The sequence below is a fragment of the Pongo pygmaeus genome, chromosome 2, assembly GCF_028885625.2.
Source record: "Pongo pygmaeus isolate AG05252 chromosome 2, NHGRI_mPonPyg2-v2.0_pri, whole genome shotgun sequence".
Lineage (NCBI taxonomy): Eukaryota > Metazoa > Chordata > Mammalia > Primates > Hominidae > Pongo > Pongo pygmaeus.
In genome coordinates, this window is record NC_085930.1 from 106,634,716 (window position 1) to 106,653,868 (window position 19,153).

Sequence of the window (19,153 nt, forward strand, 5' to 3'; positions counted from 1 at the left end):
ACTTGGGGGAACCAAGGACTGACAGGTCAGAGGGGCAGGGGTGGAGGGGTGCAGAGTGGGACCCTCACCACAGGGTACTGAGACAGGTCATTGTAGGTCCGCCCCGCAATGGTGTTGAGTTGCATCAAGTACTCGAAGTTGGATATCTCACGCTGTACCCATTTCTGGGGACAGGGGCAGACAAGATGTGAGCCGGGTGGGCTGTCCAGCACTGCCACCTGATTCAGGGTCCCGACTTCACATCCCTCACACTCAGGGCTCTCACCTGGGTAAGGCCTGAGGCACGCAGCATCTCCTGGGGGGAGCGGCTGCTTAGGTAGCCTTGAGAGGGGGGCCGTAGGCGCAGGAGCCACGAGTACACCTGGTTCCGTACCTGGGTGTGGGGTGGGATGGGGCCAGGCTGGGGTCTGGGAGTCTGGCTAGGAGATGAGGCTGGGGTCGTGCCCACCTTGCATGGGAAGTTGAGGAAGTAGTTGGCCTGATCGATAAAGAAGAGCTCAAGTGCTGAACGGCGCAGGTTGAAACGCCGCAGGTGGACCTCACGCAGCTGGGCCAGTGGGCGCCGGAAATCATAGCCGATGCCTATGGGGAGGAACAGCAGGTACAGGAGTCACTCACCCCAGCCCCACCCAGACCTTAGCCATTCCCTGCCATCCTCCTAACCCACACCACCAGGACGCACCCTCCTCGGTTTCCACGCGCTCAGTGCTGCCATCATAGAAGTACACATTCTGGGTGGTGACCTCCAGCAGCCCTGGGACCACTGCCACTACCGTCACCAGCTGGCACTCGGCCGACAGCACCAGCTTCTCACGCTGCTCATCCAGTTCTGCTGCCTCCATCCTAAAGACCAGCAACCCACCTCAGGCTCTAGGCTCTGGGACCTCCTTCTTCACAAGCCCAAAGGGCATCCAAGTGCCATTGAGTCATGGGGTATATATTCTCATGACTCCCAGAGATGGGGAGGGGCTGCCTAGGATCCAGAACCTACTGGTCCCAGCCCCTGTCCCCCACCTGCCACCCACTAGGCTTCTGAATATTTTGCCAGGATGCCAACCCTTGTCCCCTGCTCCCCTCACCCAGCCCCTGCCCACTCCCTGGGCCCCCTTCCTGCTCTGGTTTGTGTTTCTCAGTGCTGTCCTCAGGTGCCTGGCTGTTAAAAGAGCAACTCTCAGCCCTGTTAGGAGACTCTCCCACCCACCATCTGGCTTTGGACAGTCCCTTCAGGGGGATGTAGTCGGGCAGCAGAAGAGGACACACTCAGGGAGTTGATCCCACAGAGGCATGCACACACTGGAGCAGACCCCTTGCCCACCACCCCAGTCCCATCTCTCCAGGGCCCCACTCACGGGGTCTCCAGCTCAGCCAGCTCGTCCTCGCCGAGCTGGTCCTCCTGCAGCTCCTCGGGTGGGGTGCTCACTTTGGCCTCTTTGGTCACTGCCAGAGGCAGTGAGGCCTCCTCGGTGGGTGTCAGGGGAACCTCACCTGCAAGGGGCCAAGGGTACTCAGCTGAAGCAAGGCAGGACAGGAGATGGGACAATCGAACTGGGTGGACCCAGCTCAGCACACTCCCTCACCTAGATTGTCACGGAGAGCACTGGCTTCCAGGTGAGCGTCGAAGTGATGGTTGGGCACCAGCTTCAGACGCATGCGTGAGTATGTCTCGGCGCTGGACAGTTTCCAGCGGGGGATGGGAGGGTCCCTGCAGAATGTCCCCCAGGCCATGGGTCGGTAGAAGGCTGTAGACACCCCCATCCCTCCCTGGCCTCACCCCAAAGGCAGTCTGGGGCTCCAGGTGGCTCCCTCCCTACCAAGCTCCACCCCTCCACAGCGACCCTGCCCCAAGCCCGGCCCACCTCAGCGCCCAGGCCCCACATGGGCTGGCGAGCTGGCGCCATAGCGCCCCCCAGTGCAGCAGGGCCGTGGAGTGCTGCGCTGCCTGCTGCTTCAGCACTGCCATGTAGCGTAGTCCCTCCACGCGCGCCCGCCTCTGCGCAGGTTCCAGCACCAGCTCCTGGGGTGGGGGAAACAGGTCAGTCCCCTGGCTGCTGCCTGTCCTACCCCTATTTCTCCACATTGTCAGCCATCTCCTGGGCACATGTGTGGAGCAGTTTCCCATCCCTTACCCCAGGTGGCACACCTGGAAGGCCCGACGACTCTGGGCACGCTCCCGCTGGTGCCGCTGCCCACCGCTCATGAGCATGTCATAGCAGGCATTCCAGAAACCTGACATAAGGTCATGGCTCTTAGCATACGTGTCCATTTCGAACTGGGACATGGTTGGCTGTACCTGGAGGATTAGGCAGAGGAGAACAGTGCTCGATGTGGGCCCCAGCCCCCACTCCTCTTCCTGGGCCCCCACCTCCAGGCACCTGTTTGTCGATGAAGTGGCGCCATTCGGGTGTGGCACAAAAAGCCTGGAAGTCTTCAAAGAAGGTGGGGCTGCCATTGGTGGGTGGCAGGGAGGGCAGTCCCCACTGCAGCCCCAGTGGCTCATAGGCACGGTCTAGCAGCGTGCGCACCAGTGGCACCAGCCAGGAACAGCGCTCTGCAGCTGCTGCAGCTGCAGGTGGGGGCCCTGCCTCATCAGTGGCTGACTCTGAGGAAGAGGTGTTCAGCGCCCGCCCCAGTGCAGCCTCCAGCTTGGAGAGCACATAGCAGGCCTCCTCACGGCGGGCTGGCACTGCAGTCTGTAGCAGCATGTGCAATCTCACGTAGGCCTGGGCATGCAGCTGTGGGCGCAAGAGAGATGAGTGGCACCCAGCCACTCTTGGAGCTCCCGACACCTCCCACGCCCCCTGCCCCCATGCTCACCTGTGGGTCTTCCAGCAGGATGTAGCCAAGTACAAGCCGTAGGCCAATCTGTGCCATCTCACGGAGATCAGCTGTGCCGTTGGCCAGGTGGGGCCAGGCTCCCAGGCGATCAAGTAGGCTGCATACACCTTCAAAGAGCTGCCACAGAAAACAGGTTCCCAACAGACATCACCAGGGGAGGCCAGGAGTCCATGGAAAGGGAGCAAAGTAAAGTTTGCGCTGGGGGCCAGGTAGGGTTTGTGCACACAGGCAAGTCCACGCTCACAGGCATTCATGCTGATGCACCCACACCTGCGCACGTGTACCCATCCACCTCCCAGACCAGATCCCTGCAGGCTTGCGTGAACATGAGTATTCATGTGGCTCACGCCTCTCTGAGGGTTCGCACCTTCTCACTCCACAGTTCCTGGTTACCATGGCCTTCAGCACACAGGAAGTCCTGCAGCAGACGCAGCAGCCAAAGCGCCTGCTGGGTGAGGCTGGCCAGGACCCCCACGGGGGCCTCTTTGATGTCGGTCAGGGCTGACTCCAGCATCATCTCCAGGAGGCTGGCGGGTGAGTGGGGAACTCAAGGGTCTACCTGACTATCTTCTTTCCTTCCCCCGAGGCTTCCTGAAGCCCCTCCCACTCCAGACTTTCCCTCTCACCTGCGCTTGATACAGTCTGGTGGGCGCACAAGTGTGGCTGAGGCCCCCAGCTGGGTGAGCACCGAGAAAACCTGGCCACGCTCCCGCCAGGCAGCCTCATCGCTGCCTTCCACGCCGCGCCACGTCACCGAGAACAGCACGTTGGTGAGCAGGTTGCACAACTCTTCCTCAGAGGTTTGCTGTGGGCACAGGTGGGTGGTGTGGGCATGGGTTGTGGGCGGCTAAGGGAGGGAATTAGGCTGACGCCCACCCATCCCCACTCAGCACCCCGCCTGGGGTAGCCACCCAGGAGTCAGAGCATTTGGCTAACAGTGAGCCTGGCACTAAGGGCCTGGAAGAACGGTATAGGGGTCTCAACTACTACCTGAGTTCCGGGCAGAATCCTGGGGTCTTGCCAGACTCCCAAGAGGAGATGAGGCAGTTCACATAGAACGAGCAGAGGCCCATCCCCAAACCCAGAAGCCCAGGGCAGGGCCATTGGAGTTTGCTGCCCTTGGACCCTGTGAGGTCTCTGCCCTACAGGCTCTCTTGAGGGCCCTTCTGAAGCCTGGCTGGTGTCACCCACTGTGGCTCACCATGACTCACCCTGTTCCAGGAGCCCTCTGGGAACACAACTGCAGATGAGAGCTATGAGGGGACAGCAATAGGCCTGACCGGTGGCTGCAACCCTGGTCAGACAGGGCCACACCTTTGGAGAGGCTACACTGCCAGCCCTGTATCCAGAAGTGTCCTCCCTTGGGTACCATGCGGTGGCAGAGGGTAGGCCCACCTCACCTGTGGGTTGCTGGTGTTTGAGGTATCATCCCCGCTAATGGTGGGCTCCAGGAGGCTGCCGTCCTCCAGCACATTGGAGAGACTGGAGCTGTGGCGGCCAGGAGCAGCAGGAAAGGGCCGCGGCCCATCCAGTGGCGAAGGAGTGCCGGGCTGGCTGGCTGGAGTAAGAGTCCCACTGCTGCTGCCACCACCAGCAGTGTTGCCTGATCCTACACTAGACCGTTCCAGGCCCAGGTCAAAGGGCGTGCAGAATGGGGAGAGAGCATGGTAAAAGCCATCAGGGTCAGGGCAGGGGGCCTCTGAGGGCAGGAAGACATCTGAAGGCTCAGCAGGTGACTCAGTGGGTGGCTTGGGTGGGGCTGGCTTGGGGGAGGTAGGTGACTCTGGGGAAGAGGGAGGGGGACTGCCGGCTGTGGCAGCCTCCAGGACATATAGCCGGGTCAGCACATCTTGCCAGCCAGCCTGTCGGGCCAGAAGCCGCACTACATCTGGCTGTCCGTAGATGAGGTGGAAAAGCTGCAGGCGAGAGCACAGCAAGTGAGGATGCATCCAGCTGCCTGCTCCAGACCCTCATCCAGGGCCTTTGCAGAGGAGGGCTCCAGAGACCCCTCATGAGACAGGCAAGGTGAAGGCCAGAGGGTAGAAGCCACCCTCCCCCTCCCCCAAAGCTTTTACCTCTCATGCTTACCTGGCGACAGATGTCTAGGCGAACGCTGAGGTCAGCCTGGAGGGACAGCTGTATCACAGCCAGCAGATCTGAGAGGTGCAGGCAATCTGGGGGGATGGGTTGGGGGGACCTGAGGGACTGACCCGACTAGGAAGGGCAGGGCCCAGCCCTGGCCCCTATGCCACTACCTTCCTTCTTCCGGCCTGCCTGCCCTGTTTTTCTGACATGTCACCCCCTCCACTTGGCCCTAACCAGGTTGTACCTGCCCCCAGGAACAGCTTGTAGAGGCCCTGGCAGAGCTGGGGGGAAACAGTCCCCTCAGGCAAGCAGGCAACCAGACCCTGGAGACCATACTCCCGCAGCCGGAGGCGCTGGCGGCTCCGCTCAGGTAGCCGCTCGTTCTGCTGCAGTCTGCGCAGGATCTGTGTGGGGGTCATCGGAGGACTGTCATCATGTGGAAGGAGTTACTGTAGGAGGGGAAGTCACCGTGCGGGTGTGTGGCTCAAAAGGCCCTTGAAGGCAGCTTCATCTGCTGGCCCAAGGCCTGCTGTACCTCCCTGAACCCCAGGCAGGGGCCCCAGTGAATGGGATGCCAGGGGAGGGGGTGGGCTGGGTGTACCTTGCAGACTCGATCGGGCAGCAGGGGCAGTGACCCTGGCCGCACTAGCAGGGCCAGTAGCACTTCGAGGTTCCCTGGCTCCAACAGAAAGACAGCCAAGGACTCCTGCGCCAGGGAACCGTGCAGCAGGGCCAGCAGCAGGTCCAGTGCACCCACCACCTGGGGATGCAGGGTCTCACACTGTGCCAGGCCCCCACTCCCCTCACCCAAGCCTCCCCCTCCCCAACCTCCAGCCTACCTGACCATCATCGCCTGTGGCCGCCAAAAAGCTCAGCACGATCTGCGTGACCTGCACATCATCTGCTGAGAGACTCCGCACCAGGAACTCCCTCGCCAGGCCCAGGAGGGAGGTCTGCACGGTGCGTAGGTCGTCAGCAGCCAGGGGGCGCTCCCGCTGCGGGCTGGCAGGTCAGCAGGCACACCCAGCCAGGTCCCGGAGAAAGGCGGGGAGAGAGGGTGGGCAGGTGAGTCAGGGAAGCGCACCGTCCAGTCCCCAAGGCCGGAGGCCACTGTGTCAGCCCCCCATGGCCCATCTGGCCCCACTGGCCTCACCTGTAGTGGGTGCGCAGAGCATCCAAGATAAACTGGACGCCGTACTTCTTCCGCAGCTTCTGTCTGTGCTCCCGAACTATGCTGGACATGTACTGGATGTGGCCTGAGCGGGAATGAGCAAAGGGCTCAGGCCACTAGGCTGAGCTGGGCCCTTCAGATCCTCCAGGCCAGGGCCATGTGCCTGTCAGACTTCCAGGACAGGGTCATAGTCCCCTCAGCCGCCCCATGGCATTCTGGATTCCTATCAGGTGAGTCCCTCAGATACCCCAGAGCAGAGTTCTAACTTCTCAGTGCTCAGCTGCCCTATGGCCGGCCCCTTGCTCAGGTCCTCACACCTACCGAGGCGCACGGCGAAGTCACTGAGGGTCCAGAGGTGAAAGTTGAAGAGCAAATGCTGGTAGAGTAGGTACAGGAGGGGCCCGCTGCCCTCAGCTGCCACCTGCTCCATCAGCAGCTGGGCGGACATGAGCACGTTCATGTCCATGGCCCAGCTTGGGACCTGGGGTAAGACAGGAGCTGGAGTGAGGGCTCAGGCTCTGCCCGTCTGCTGTCTGAGCTTTTCAGCTGCCACTCTTCCCTGCACAGCCATGACGGCCACAAACATGGCCACCGGCCTGCTCAGAACCCTTTGGGGGCTTCCTGCCACCTCTGACATGCAAGCCTCCTGCCTGCTGTGCGGGTCCCCGCCCCGACCTGCGCTGGGCCTTTCCCCAGATCCTCCAGACCCAACCCTGCTCGGCCTTTCAGGCCCCACTCAAGTGGCAACTCTCCCAGGAGGTTCTTCATGACTGACAGGGCAGCAGGTTCCCCACTCAGTTCCCTGGGTCAGACAGGCTGACCATACCCCTAATCCCCCATGCCTGCCCCACCAGGCCCCACCTTTCGCAGCAGGGCCCCGATGATGGCAGGCCCCTGGCACTGCACCAGGCTCTCTTGGTTCACCATGTGACCCTGAAGGAAGTTCCGCAGCATCAGCAGAAAAGCAGCCACTGCGTTCCTCTCCATCCGTTCCTCTGCCAGCCATCAGGAGGGGACAGATGTGCATCAAGGGCCTGCCAGCAGCCAGGAGACCTTGGGCACTCCATCCCCCTACCATGCCAAGATTCCATCTCCACAATATAGGCACCAGGAACACTTACCTGAAGATTTACCCAATGGGAGAACCAGGCCCTGGGTGTTGTGACCAGAGGTCAGTTCAGGACCCACGAGGTCATGCGTTTCAGCTGGACCTGCCTCAGCCTCTTTGGGCTGTGCAGCTACTTGCTCCAGCAGGGGCAGCAGGGCACCCATACCCCCAACGCAGTTCACCACATCCTGGGGGAGGGAGGATGGCAGTGAGGGGGACCTTCCAGCCAGTTTCCTGCCCTACTCCACCCCAGCAGACCACCCAGAAGGGAAGTTTTGCTCTCTTGAGCTGGACTGTCCAAATCCTCCCCAGGCACAGTGCTGCTCCCCAGCTGACTCCGAATACACGTGTGCCCCATGTTCATGCCTCCGGCACACACCACCCACACATGCTCACAGACCTTCACATCCCAGGTCTCCACTCTGTGGCCCGTCAGGCGCCCATCAAGCCCATGACTTGGGGACAGGTCCAGGCAGATGTTTTTCTTACAAGCCTAGGGATAGGGGAATGGGCAGGCAGCCAGGGTCAGAGGGAAGAGGGGGTGGCAGGCAGAGTGTGGTAGCCGGGGAAGTAGCACAGTCGAGCCAACCACTCCCCTGGGGCCCCCAAATACCTGAGGTGAGTAATGGAGGAGCAGCCTGGTGCTGAGCTCATGCAGCTCCCCCTCAGGCTTGAAGGGTGCCGTCTCATTGGGCCCTGGGAGGTGGGCAGGGGGCTTCAGACCTTGCTAGGCCTCTGGCCAAACCCCATCCAGAGACTGCCTGACCACAGGAGAGACCCCCAGAGATGCCTTCTCCCCCTGGACCCCTAGCTTCTGGCCTGGGGCTGTGGCAGAGATGGAGGATGCTGCATACCCAGGGTGCACAGGGTCCTCAGAGCCGTCGCCTGCAGGGCTTCGTGAAAGATGGCCACAGCCCCCAGCTCACCCTCCAGGGATGTGGGGCTGCCCCACCGAGTGTCCTGGGTGCCTGCGAGGGTAGAGTCGATGCTGCCCTCCTGCAGGGGGGCCACCAGCCCGGACCCCCAGCCAAGCCCTGTGGAGGCTGGGACTGACTGGGAGCGGGTGAGGGTGGGGTGAGTGTAGGCCAGTGTGGGGGGGACTGGTGGTGTTGGCAGCCCCGTGGTGGTGGTCGTTGTGCGGTATCCAGCAGAGCCGATACAGCAGGAGGAGAAAGGCTGTGGGGCCAGGGTTGGGGGAGCGGTCAGGTCACAGCAGAACCTGGGACTCCACCTACAACCAGTTCCTCACAGTGACCCCCATGGCTGCATGGACCCCAGCGGCTAAAGTCAGGCCTGTGGGGCAGCACGGGACGCAAGGGCTCCAGGCCACACCCTGCCCACTGTGTTCCAAGTCCTCCCATCTACCCAAGGCCTCCCCAAACCTTGCTTGGCACACCTCACTGAGGGAGGGGCAGCGAAGGGGTGCCGTCTTGACCAGATGGCCGTCTTTGTAGACATGGACCAGGTTCTGGCTGAAGGGCCGGCGCCCAGGCACATGGACGATAGCCACGCAGTGCTAGAACAGAAGCCTCACATTAGGCTATAGTTGGGAATCCGCACCCCTCTCTCTACTGGGCCACATGAGAAGGATGGGGTCTCACCCAGGCAGAGTCGGCAAAGGACACTTCGGGCAAACTCATGGTCAAATACTCCTTCCGTGTGCACACAGCCACCACCAGGGTCCCGGCCGCCGTGAAGAAGGCCTCAAACCCTGAGCCGCTGCTGGTAAAGAAGCTGGGGGCAGGCAAGCCAGTTATGTCTGTTTGTTCCTGCTCACCCTGGCAGGAGGTCCCTGGCCCCTGGCAGTCACCCACCTGTACAGCTGCTTTCGCTGGAGTGGTCGGGTGGGGGCAGGGGTAGGTGCTGTATCCATAGGGTGCAGACAGAGCCAGGCATGAAAGGTGAAGCCAGGCCCTGGCCATCGCTGTACAGGGGGTACCATGATGCCCGCCATGCTGGGCGTGAGGTCAAAGTAGCGCAGAGCACGTGCAGGACCCTGGTGCCTGGCCATGCCTGATAATGCGCGGATGATAGCACCTGCGTGTCGGGCCTTTCCAGCCTCAGCTCCGCCTGGTCCCGAGTCCAATCCTGGCGGGGGGCGCAGCAGGTGACGCAGCTCCATGGGCCTTATTGATACACGGCCCAGTGCTTGTAGAAGTGCCAGCAGCTGCTCTTGGCAGCGGGCCTCCAGGGCTAGCCCTGTGCTGAGTGTCTCCAACAGGCAGCCCACCAGGCCTGCCTGCACACAGGTGGCACGGCTGGTGGGGCAGCTGTCACAGAGCCACCTGAGGCGTTGTGCTAGGAAGAGCCGCAGCTCAGCGGTGGGCAATGACGGCAGCCACTGCACCAGCACCAGTACCGGCTGCTCGTTGCAGATTGGTGGAGGTGGGCACATGCTGTGGTCACCCTCCACAGCCTGTGGGCAGAGAGAATGACAGTCCCTGGTCAGCTGTGGCACCCTGTCAACAGTGGGACTTTCTGGCTCCATTTACTTGCCTACGGCAGCAGTCAGCAACATGATCTACCCCATCCTGCCTACAGGTTGTGTGTGAGGCTCAGGAAAGTCAGAGGGGCACAAATGACAATCACTACTACTAAGAGTCCTTCAGCATTGTTAATCCCTCAACCTTAGTTTTCAGCCTGGTTTGGCCTAACCCCTAACTGCATGTTCCTAAGATAATCCTGGGGCTTGCTAACATGCAGTTGCTTCCAGGACCCCTACAGGGCCAGAATCCTCATTCCAGTGACACCGACAGACATGGCCAGGCTACAGGTCACACTACGTACTGGCCGCAGTCAATACGGTCCCCCAGAGTGGAGAGCTCACCATCTGTGGTAACCCTGACTCAGTTCTGGTTGCCTTTGGGACCCTGGTCCCAAGCCCCTTCCCTCACCATGTTGAGCAGCTCTTGCAACAGCCGATGGGTGGGGGGACCATGGCTCTGCAGAACCTCCTGCAGGTGAGGGTAGCCGATGCGCTCCTTAAACACCTCCTGTGTAAGGTAGTATGAGGAAGAAGTGAACATATACATGGGCCGGAGGGCAAACTCAGACCCCCTGGAAACTCTGGAGGGGCATCATGTTTTGGGGTTCCCTTGTGTGGCTCTGCCTCTGGGTGACAGTGCTGGTGGGCAGTGGGTTGCAGAGGGATGGGGGGGACATGAGTACATCTCAGAAGGCTGAAGATGGAGGTGGGCCTACAAGTGTCCATTCCCCATCCAGCCCTGATAGAGAAGATGCAGCTCCCAGGACAGACTGGCGACCACACCTGCCCAGTGAGCTTTAGGGCAGGGCAGTCACCTCCCAGCTCACTTGCTTTGCTCCAGGGAGCAGGATGCTTATAGCCACCGGCCAGGCCTGTTCTGGGGATATGGTCAGTTGAACTCCACCCGGCACCCCTACTAAAGCTGCAGTGTAGCAGCCTCACCTTAGCCGAGGGGGAGTCACTCATGATGCAGGTCAGCACTCTGACTACATGGACTGCAATGGCGTCTGTGTCTTGGTCCAGGACCTTGGGGTGGGGAGGGGCCATCAGGAGAGGCAGGGGCCAGGGTGTCACAGCTGGCAGCCCCCTGAAGTAAAAAAGGTGCAGAGCCAAGCACCCCAAGGCATGTGGCATGTGCTGGATCAGCAACTCTGTCAGAGCACCAGGCCTTCTACTCCTTGCCCCAACTGCTGTGACCCTATCACGACCTAGGGCCCTCTCTGAGCAGCTCAGCAAGACCCACTCTAACAAAGGCTGGGAAGGGCCTCGCTGGGACAGATTAATGGTGGACACTCTCACTACACCCTCCAGTCCCCCTTTCTCTAGTGGAGTTAGGGCCCTACCCCCAACCTGTCTCCCTAAAGCTAGACACATGAGTACAGACAGGCCAGCAAGTGCCCCATCACCCACAGTGATTGACGAGGGTCAGAGATTTAGGGACAATCAATCACAGGATGTTAGAACCAGAAGAACCTTCGAGACCTTTAAGTCCCACCTTGCCCCTTCCCCCTAGATCCAGGTGGGGACACTGAGGCTCAGCCTGGCTGAACCTGACAGCCAGAGGCATGCTGCTGCCTCTCCTGCCCCACCCTGAGGGGGTCAGGGGTTGGGAGGGCTTGGGGAGTTTCTCAGCAGGGACTAGGTCATATTTGGCTCCATGGGACCTTTGGTCCCAGCTTTGCCTGACTCCCCAAGTGACCTCAGGCATCAGTCTTCCCCCTCCAGGCCTCAGTGTCCTCATCTGTAAAAACAGAGGGGAGTCACTTTGCCCTGCCTGCTTTAAGCTCTCAGAAAATGACCACATGTGGTGAACACATAGGGTTACCTCATGAAGACAGAGCCAGGGTAGGGGCTATGGAGGTTGGAGCCCACAGGTTGAGCCCCAGAAAGGGTGCCCGCTGTGAAGCTGCCAGCTGACACCCCACAGCCTCCTACAGCCCACATGCAAGGTGAATCAGGGAGCACATCATCAGGGGCTGGGAGACACCCAGTGACCCGCTGAGGGTGGGTGCAAGAATCTACAGAAAGAAATGGTACCATGAGGGAGACCCCTTTCTCTGTGACTATAGCCAAATCCTTGAGTGTCTGGGCTTCTGTCTCCCCTTCTGAGAAATGAGGTAGGTGGTTGAGTTTCGAAGGTTCCGTCCAGCTTGGCACAGCCAGACCCCAACACCCAATCAAACACCAGGCAGGGGATAGACCACCTTCTGTCCTGTTCCCTAGGATGGGGACTTGGAAGGCAGGCGAGACAGCATGGAGGACCCACACCCATTGCTAGACCACACCAGGCCTTACACACATCTGCTCATTCCCCCAGCTATAGTGCAGGAAAAGCTCAAAGAGGGAGTCCCAGGGGGTGTCTGAGCTGGTCAGCCCCAGGATGGTACCTTTTGGACATCGGGCTCAGTCAGTAACCGGGTAGCCAGGTCACTGTCCCCCTCAGGGGGCGCCCGGGACTGCAGGTACAGCTGTGGGGAAGTGGGGAGGCACAGGGTGGAGGAGGCAAAGAAGAGAGGAGGAAGATGGGAGAGGGTGGGGTTAGAGCAGGACCAGGGGCAGCTGCCAGGCACCCTGCCCGGCACTAGGGAAGAGTAGGGTGCTGAGCCCCCTGTGCCCTGCTCAGATGGGCAGTCGGGGGGATGAGTGGGTGGGAGCAGGTACTGCATCTGAAAGCAGTGGTGCCCTCCTCTAGCCCCTGTACTTGGGGCCATGGAAAGGGAAACAAGGTGCCAGAGCATCTCCCTTCCTTCCATAACAAGCTTCCATGGGGCACAAAGCTGTCCTAAGCTTCAAGCCCAGTCCTATAGAGGCCCCAAGGGATGGGCCCTTGTCCATGCCCCAGACCCTCCCACTGAACTGCAGGCCATCTCACCAGCTGCAAAAAACTGACTCTGTCCAGCCCATGTTTGCTCAGCAGCAGCCTGGCACCTATGCGTGACTCCCCTAGCCTCTGGCTTCCAGACCCTCACCCCCAGGCTGGGCCCTACCCACCTTGCTGTTCTGAATGAGCCGAGTGAGGTGTTCAAAGCAATTGTTGCTGAGGAAGGTGGCTTGCAGCACTGGCCGGTCTTCACATGCCAGCATCATGGGGATGGCGTCTGTGGAAGGGTCAAGGGTCAGGCCCTGCCCAGACCCCTCTAGGCAGCCTTAAGCCTTCCTTCCCATGCTGCCCTATCCAGACCTTCCATCATCACTTAGGCTTTTCCCTCATGGTGCCCCTTCCCCAAGAGCCTGGGAGCCCATACCCACCGAGCATGCTGACCCGGAGGGTGACAAGGGCCTCTTCGGGGCCTGAGCTCAGACCAGCTGGCCAGTCAGCATTAAGGACATGGAAGTAGCTCTCAAGCAGGGCACGAAGCTCTGGGCCACGAGGAGGTGCGCGGCTGGCATGCAAGACATGGACTGCACCCACCAGTGCCTCTAGAGCCAGTGGCACTAGGCGGGGGTCCGGGGCTGGCCCACGGCTCCAGCCCCGCACCACACTCAACAGGCCCTTCACAGAGCCATCACTTACAGCCATCTGCCCGTTCTCCTGCAGGTGTGGACAGAGATGGGCAGTGGGCAAGGGGCTCACCCAGCAGAGAGATACTGAAAGAGCTGCTCTCTAGTCCACAGGCTCACCTCCCAGCCTACCTTTCCTCCAGCGAGGACGGCGCAGAAGAGGTGTATGAGACGCAACAGCAGTACGGGAGGCAAGTGGTCTGCATTCTGTAGGCTCTCTGGGTAGGGGGATGTGGGCAGGGTAATGTCACCAAGGTTGCAGGGCTATGGACCCAGGGGGCTGCACAAGAGGTGAGTGCCCTGGGGTGGAGGGGAGAGGGAGCTGGGCCAAGTAAAAGACCCAGTGTGAGGAATAAGAGCTGGCTCTGCCCTGGGGGGCATCTAAGGAGTTATGGCTGTATAGTAGAGGGTCTGAAAGGGACAACCCTTCTTTGGGGGACTTAAAGGGGACAAAGCCCAGCCCTGAGAGTCTAGCCAGCTTCCCAGATCCTTAAGCCCCAAAGTGAGGGCCCCAGCATGAGCACATCCCCTTCCACTTCCCCATGATGACCAGGGCTTAGTTTCTCAGATGCAAATCTCTTGTTCCCTCTGCCCCTGTGATGGTTGGTGCTTCCCATGCCGTGCTCTGGGGACTCTGCTGTATCTGCTATACTGATGCCACCTCCCCCCACACCCATGCCTTTGCTTGGGACTTCTAGGGGCTTTCACAGCCTAATACGTAGGAGGCCGACCTGGCCCTGTGCCAGCAAAGCTGGACAGGATGCCAGGCCAGGGACTGAAACTCAGAGGGCAGAAGGGACTAGCCCTGGGTCACATGCCTGGGGGAGGAGGAAGAGTAGGGCTGGGGCTTGATTCCGGCTGGATGGGTGGGAGGCCTCCTTGGGGATGGCGTTTTTGAGGGGAGACCTGAGAATGCAGTTGGAGGGGAGAGGGCACAGCATGGGCTAAGACCCTGAGGTGGGGTCAGTGGTAGCAGTCTGGGAATGAGAGGACAGAAGCCAGGCTGAGCAGCAGGGCAAGTGGAGAGAAAGGCTGTGGGATGAGTAGGATTTCATCTTGAGGGCGTCAGGTTGACATCAAGGGATATGACGGGAGGAGAAATAAAATCCAGTTTGTTTTAATAAGAGCACCCAGGCTATGGGAAAATAAAGGCGGGGAGCTCCCTAGGGGTGCCTCCCCTCCTGGAGCTGCTGCCCCAACTCTAGATCCAGGCCCACAGCTCCATGGGGGCATCACTGAGACACTTAATATCCCAATAGGTCATCACCTTTTCACAGCCCTGCCCACCTCTGTCCAGGCCATATCCCACCCTGAGCCTATCTAAAGTCCTGGCCAGTCTCCCTCCAATGAGAGGAGAGAGGGGACCCAGGGGAGGAGGGTCACCAGGGAGAACAGGTTCACAGGACCACCTGTGAACAGGCGGCCACAGCTGTCCTGGGCACCAGATCCTCCAGCAGCCAGGGAACAGGAGGTGGAGATACCTCCTGTGTCTCCAGGATGGGTGGAGATGCGTGGAGGCTATGGGGACAAAGGGATTGGACCAGAGAGTTTTAAGATCACAGTAGGGTACAAGTGGCTAGAAGGATCCAGGAGATGGAGATGAAAGAGGATGAGAAATCTGGGTAGGCAGGTTGACCCCACCCCTCCACCTGCTGGGAGGCCCTCGCTCCAGCCCAAGATGTCCTTTCTCTTCTCTCTGTCCCTAAACTCCTGCTTGGTCTTTGGTTCTCCCAGTCCTGCATGCAGCCACCACCAAGTGGTTCCTGTGTATGGCAGGATCAAGGAACGACAGGAAGGGGCCTAGGTTTGGGGGTGGGGCCAAGTGGGGCGGAGGTGGGGCCAAGTGGGGGCAGGGGCGGGGCCTGACCTTGGAAGAAGGCGCTGAATTCCTGGGGCAAAGCAGCAGGAGGGAACTTGTATTTGCTCTTCTCCTTGGAGCTGATGACTTCCCTGGGGGCAGTGAGGCCAAGTACATCAGCCCGGCTCTCACCACTCCTGGCTCTCACCCCTCCTTGGGCCCAGCGCGGCCATCCTCTCCCCACCCTCCTCTGGGTTCCCTGCCTGTGGGCTGGGTCTCACCCACTGCGCTGGCGCCGCCAGGTTTGGTAAGGGTCAAAGAGGCCCTCGCAGAGAAGCAGAGCATGTAGGGCCACATTCTCCAACTGCGTCCCTTGGCCCTGGGGTGGTGGGCATCCTTTCAGCTGTAGGTGTGGGGAGAGAGGGTTAGCCCTGCCATGGCTACCGCCTGGCCTCCCTGCATATACCCTCTGCCCCCCAAGGTAGAGGCCACTTCACCTCCGTCACCAACTTGGTCAACAGTGCCAGCACTCGGGGCACTAGCACCTGGCCCCGGCCTGCCTCTATGTTCTCCAGGTTCCTGGGGGAGTCAATGACGAGACAGGTCACAATAATACACCATGCCCCTCCTTGCCCCCACTCCCTCTGGCCCACAGTTCTAGGCCCCTGCTTGTAGAGTGGACAACAGGGACACCTGCAGAGAATGATGAAGAGCTTGAGCAGCAGGAGGGCTTGCTCCAGGTCGGCCTGGTGCAGCTGCTCGGCCAGCACATGCAGCTCATCCAGTGGTAGCAGCGGGACCTCTGCACCTGCCTCCTCTGGCCTGCAAGGAAAGGGGAGACACGGGTGCTGAGGACCCCTCAATCTCCCTGCTCTGTCCCTGCCCTCTGTGCAGATCCAGCCTCACCTTCGTGGCTCCAGAGAGGACAGTGAGATGCTCTTCTTGAAGGCACCTACGAAGGCCTTCAGCCACTGCTGCAGGTAACCCAGGTCCTTCTGTAGGCAGAACAGGGGAACAGTGGTGGGGGGCAGAAGGGGTGCAGTAAACAGGGCAGGGACAAGGGGATGTAGATAGAGGTGAAGGATGAATGGAGGTGGATACAGGGCATGGACAAGGGGTTAAAGGCAGAGTGGAGGGTGTGGAGAAGGGGAGTGGGGGATGGGGGAGGGAGGACAGGACATTGGAAGGTCAGCATCAAAGAGTTAGGTACATACTGACCACTTTTCCAGGCACCCCACTGCTTCTCAGCCGCCTACTTTCTGCTCCCACCTCCCTAACGCCTGCAGTCCTAGGCAGGTCTGACACAGCCAGGGGAGGGGCGTAAGTGGGGTGTGGCTGTGGCCCACACTGGTGCTAGGGCTGGAGAAGGCGTCCCACACAGCAGCCACCCCCTACCAAGAGCCTTGGGCTGGGTCCTCATCTGCCATCTTCACCCAGCCCAGCAGCCACCACCTTCAGTAGCCTTCTTTAACTGTGGATCCCAGGACACATGTGTACCATTAGACAGGCAGACCCAGACATGCGCACATTCTCATGTGCGGCCCCGCCTTGCCCCGGGAACCTCCACCCACCCTTGCTGGTTACCTGGACCCCAGGCCCCAGAGCTGGTTCCATGGGCAAGAGGGGCAGTGGCTAAGCCCAGGTCTAGGCGCTGCCAGGAAAACTTTGGTGTGAACGGGAAACGTCTCCTCCCGCCCCGGGGCTGGGGCAGGAAGCGCAGAGTCACGGTGGGGGAGGGGGACCGCTTCCTCCCGGCAGACCGCAGGGATGGTGGGGGGGCCGGGGCACCCTGGGCCCCAGTGAGAGAGGATGCAAGCGACCTGGCCTGCACTGTGGGTGGGACCTGTTACAGAGGGGTGGAGTCACCTGTCCTGGGTGGGGCTTGTGAGCCAAGACTAGTTTTACAAGCATGAGATCGGCGCCTGGAAGAACTCTTATCCAGGTGAGGGTTCTCATCCTACTGCTGCAGTACCCTTCACTTAAGGCACCCACAGCTCCCTGACCTGCGCGCAAGGCCTCAGGCCACAGGGGTTGATGTAGAAGACTCAGCCATACCTTTGTCCCGCCCCACCGCCCGCCATGTCCTGGCCACCTCATCTGGACTCTGCAGTTGTCTTCGCTCAGGAACACAGCTGATAAATCCTAGCCTAGCCCGTATCTGCTCTAACCTCTAAGCCCCTCCCAGGGGCCAGGGGTGGGTTGTGGCTTATACAGGAGCTCCTCCAGGCTGGCCCCATCTGGAGCTCCTAACCAGTTGAGTCCAAAAGGCAGCCTTCTTTCCTAGAGTCAGAGAGGTGGACAGGGGGAGCTAGAGTGGAAAAGGATGAAGAGGCAAGGGACACATCACGGTCAGCACTCAGCAGGCCTCAGGCTGCTCCCCAGGGGCCATGGACCTCATACCCAAGGACCTCCAGAACTATCTTTGGATGGATGGCTAATTTTTGCAGCCTATGGGCCCAGACCACAGGGCAAGGCCTGAATGGCCCCAGGGCAAGAGGCCTGACTGCAGCAGACCTGAGCCAGATCCCCAAAAAACCTAGGCAGAGCAGCCGTCCACCCTGTGAATGGGGAACTCCCTGGTACATTTTAGTGCAGATCTGAAGCCCAGACAACTCAGAGAGGTGCCAGGGCCACCATGGTGCAGACCCACACAACCATGACATTTTGTCTGTCAGTTACCTTTATTGACCTCTCCACCCTCTCCTGCTGGCAGCCCTCCTCCCGAACAATCAGCAAGGAGCCCAAAATACCCAGATCCTGAGACAGCAGAGGTGGCCAGGGGCCCTGGACCATTTCTTCTGAACCTCTCCCATTGCAGATGGGGAAACAGGAGGCCCCACAGGGGATGCCTTATGTACTACTTTGTCTTCAGTGTACCTCTGAGGATGCTAAAAGCCAGACCTTAGTTCTAGGCCAGGACCACTCATGATTGCTAGCAAGCCAGCCCATGCGGACCATGCGACCCCGATCCTTGCCTCAGTGGCCCCACAGAGACCCCTAGCTGCCTTCAAAAATGTCCCAATACTGTCTTCCTCTCTTCTGCCCCTCAGTCAAGCCAGTCACTCAAAATGCGAGTCTTCCTGCCAGCTGCAGCTCTACTGAGCACCTGAAAGCCCAAATTTGACCGTGTCTAACCCTTCCCCATAAAGGCTCAACTGCTGAGCAGCATTCCAGGCTGCTGGTCCAACCAGGACCTGCTTCTCCAGCTTCGACCTCTCCCCCTCTGTGGTTCACATCCTCCTGTTCAGGCCTCTGCCCACCCTATACCCCACTGCCTTGTGTGACTTGGGCTTTTGGTACTTCAGCAGGAATCTCCCACCCTCCTGGTGGCCATCACCTTGATCAGCCTTCCCAGGACAGGGGTGGGTCCCTCAATCTCTACATACTCCTGCTTTCTGTCCCTAGAACCACACCCTTGGCCTGTCCAGTCCTGTAAACTTTCAGCAGATTGGGCTGAGCTGGGTTCAGGGCTGGGGCAATCAAGACAGCCTTCAGGGGCTCTGAAAGGCGATGAGGAGGTCTCCAAAGCACAGTATTAGGCAGGGGTGGGGTGGCTGCCTGTCCTGCCTCCCTGGGTCTCACCGTTTCTCCCTGGAAGGCCTCAGGCCAACTCTGACCTAGGCCCCATGGCTTGAGACTGCAATGTGTCGGGGTATGGGAGTCCCTCAGGGAGCCAGGGTCAGAGGGCAGAGAATGGCAGGGGACGAGAGCATGGTGGCAGTGCTGCACGTGAGGGTCCAGGGCCTGGGAGGGGTGGCCATGGTGCTCAGGCTTCCCATGCCCCTCTCAGAGCCTCTGCCTTGGTCGGTTGTGCCAGCTCTGAGCAGGAACATGGGTCAGGGACAGTCCAGCCCCTTGCCCCAACCTAACTGGGTCAGGGCCCCAACCCTGTCCCCCATTGAAGGCAGGTCGGGAGCAGCCACACCTGCCAAGCCCTCTCCTGGGCCCATAGGTAAGTGATGCCCAGCTCCTGCAGCAGGGGAGAAGGTTGTGGGAACACAGAAGGCTGGTGTCCCTGGGAAGAGGTGGTCTCATGTTCACCTCCACAGAGACCCTAACTTGTGCCCAACTAGCTGTGAGGGCACTTGAGAGTGCCAGGGATGAGGGGCTCCCGAGGGCTGCTTAGGCTCAAACAGTCCCTGGGAAGACGTGGTCTCATGTTCACCTCCA

The 19,153-nt window shown here is 60.2% G+C and overlaps 1 protein-coding gene across 3 annotated transcripts in view; it reads right to left on the reverse strand.

The window, feature by feature from the left end:
- NBEAL2 (neurobeachin like 2) overlaps positions 1–19,153 on the reverse strand; it is a 30,082-nt gene that overhangs the window by 5,112 nt on the left and 5,817 nt on the right. Inside the window, exons 2-38 of one of the 3 annotated variants that reach the window (XM_054481917.2) lie at positions 15,890–15,978; positions 15,677–15,805; positions 15,481–15,562; positions 15,265–15,386; positions 15,053–15,135; positions 13,318–13,403; positions 12,934–13,216; positions 12,676–12,782; positions 12,072–12,152; positions 10,627–10,710; positions 10,094–10,192; positions 9,014–9,615; positions 8,801–8,933; positions 8,596–8,715; positions 8,054–8,375; positions 7,813–7,895; positions 7,600–7,692; positions 7,213–7,387; positions 6,953–7,086; positions 6,413–6,572; positions 6,074–6,176; positions 5,760–5,922; positions 5,522–5,680; positions 5,165–5,324; positions 4,924–5,009; positions 4,236–4,751; positions 3,462–3,640; positions 3,203–3,362; positions 2,815–2,952; positions 2,373–2,732; positions 2,141–2,290; positions 1,857–2,014; positions 1,578–1,702; positions 1,350–1,485; positions 683–843; positions 266–582; positions 69–164 (exon numbers count right to left, since the gene is read on the reverse strand). In XM_054481917.2, the coding sequence (XP_054337892.1) occupies positions 69–164; positions 266–582; positions 683–843; positions 1,350–1,485; positions 1,578–1,702; positions 1,857–2,014; positions 2,141–2,290; positions 2,373–2,732; positions 2,815–2,952; positions 3,203–3,362; positions 3,462–3,640; positions 4,236–4,751; positions 4,924–5,009; positions 5,165–5,324; positions 5,522–5,680; positions 5,760–5,922; positions 6,074–6,176; positions 6,413–6,572; positions 6,953–7,086; positions 7,213–7,387; positions 7,600–7,692; positions 7,813–7,895; positions 8,054–8,375; positions 8,596–8,715; positions 8,801–8,933; positions 9,014–9,615; positions 10,094–10,192; positions 10,627–10,710; positions 12,072–12,152; positions 12,676–12,782; positions 12,934–13,216; positions 13,318–13,403; positions 15,053–15,135; positions 15,265–15,386; positions 15,481–15,562; positions 15,677–15,805; positions 15,890–15,978 (6,234 nt within the window). The remainder of the gene's footprint in view (positions 1–68; positions 165–265; positions 583–682; positions 844–1,349; positions 1,486–1,577; positions 1,703–1,856; positions 2,015–2,140; positions 2,291–2,372; positions 2,733–2,814; positions 2,953–3,202; positions 3,363–3,461; positions 3,641–4,235; positions 4,752–4,923; positions 5,010–5,164; positions 5,325–5,521; positions 5,681–5,759; positions 5,923–6,073; positions 6,177–6,412; positions 6,573–6,952; positions 7,087–7,212; positions 7,388–7,599; positions 7,693–7,812; positions 7,896–8,053; positions 8,376–8,595; positions 8,716–8,800; positions 8,934–9,013; positions 9,616–10,093; positions 10,193–10,626; positions 10,711–12,071; positions 12,153–12,675; positions 12,783–12,933; positions 13,217–13,317; positions 13,404–15,052; positions 15,136–15,264; positions 15,387–15,480; positions 15,563–15,676; positions 15,806–15,889; positions 15,979–19,153) is intronic. The other 2 variants (XM_063661235.1, XM_063661236.1) reach the window with 2 other exon arrangements.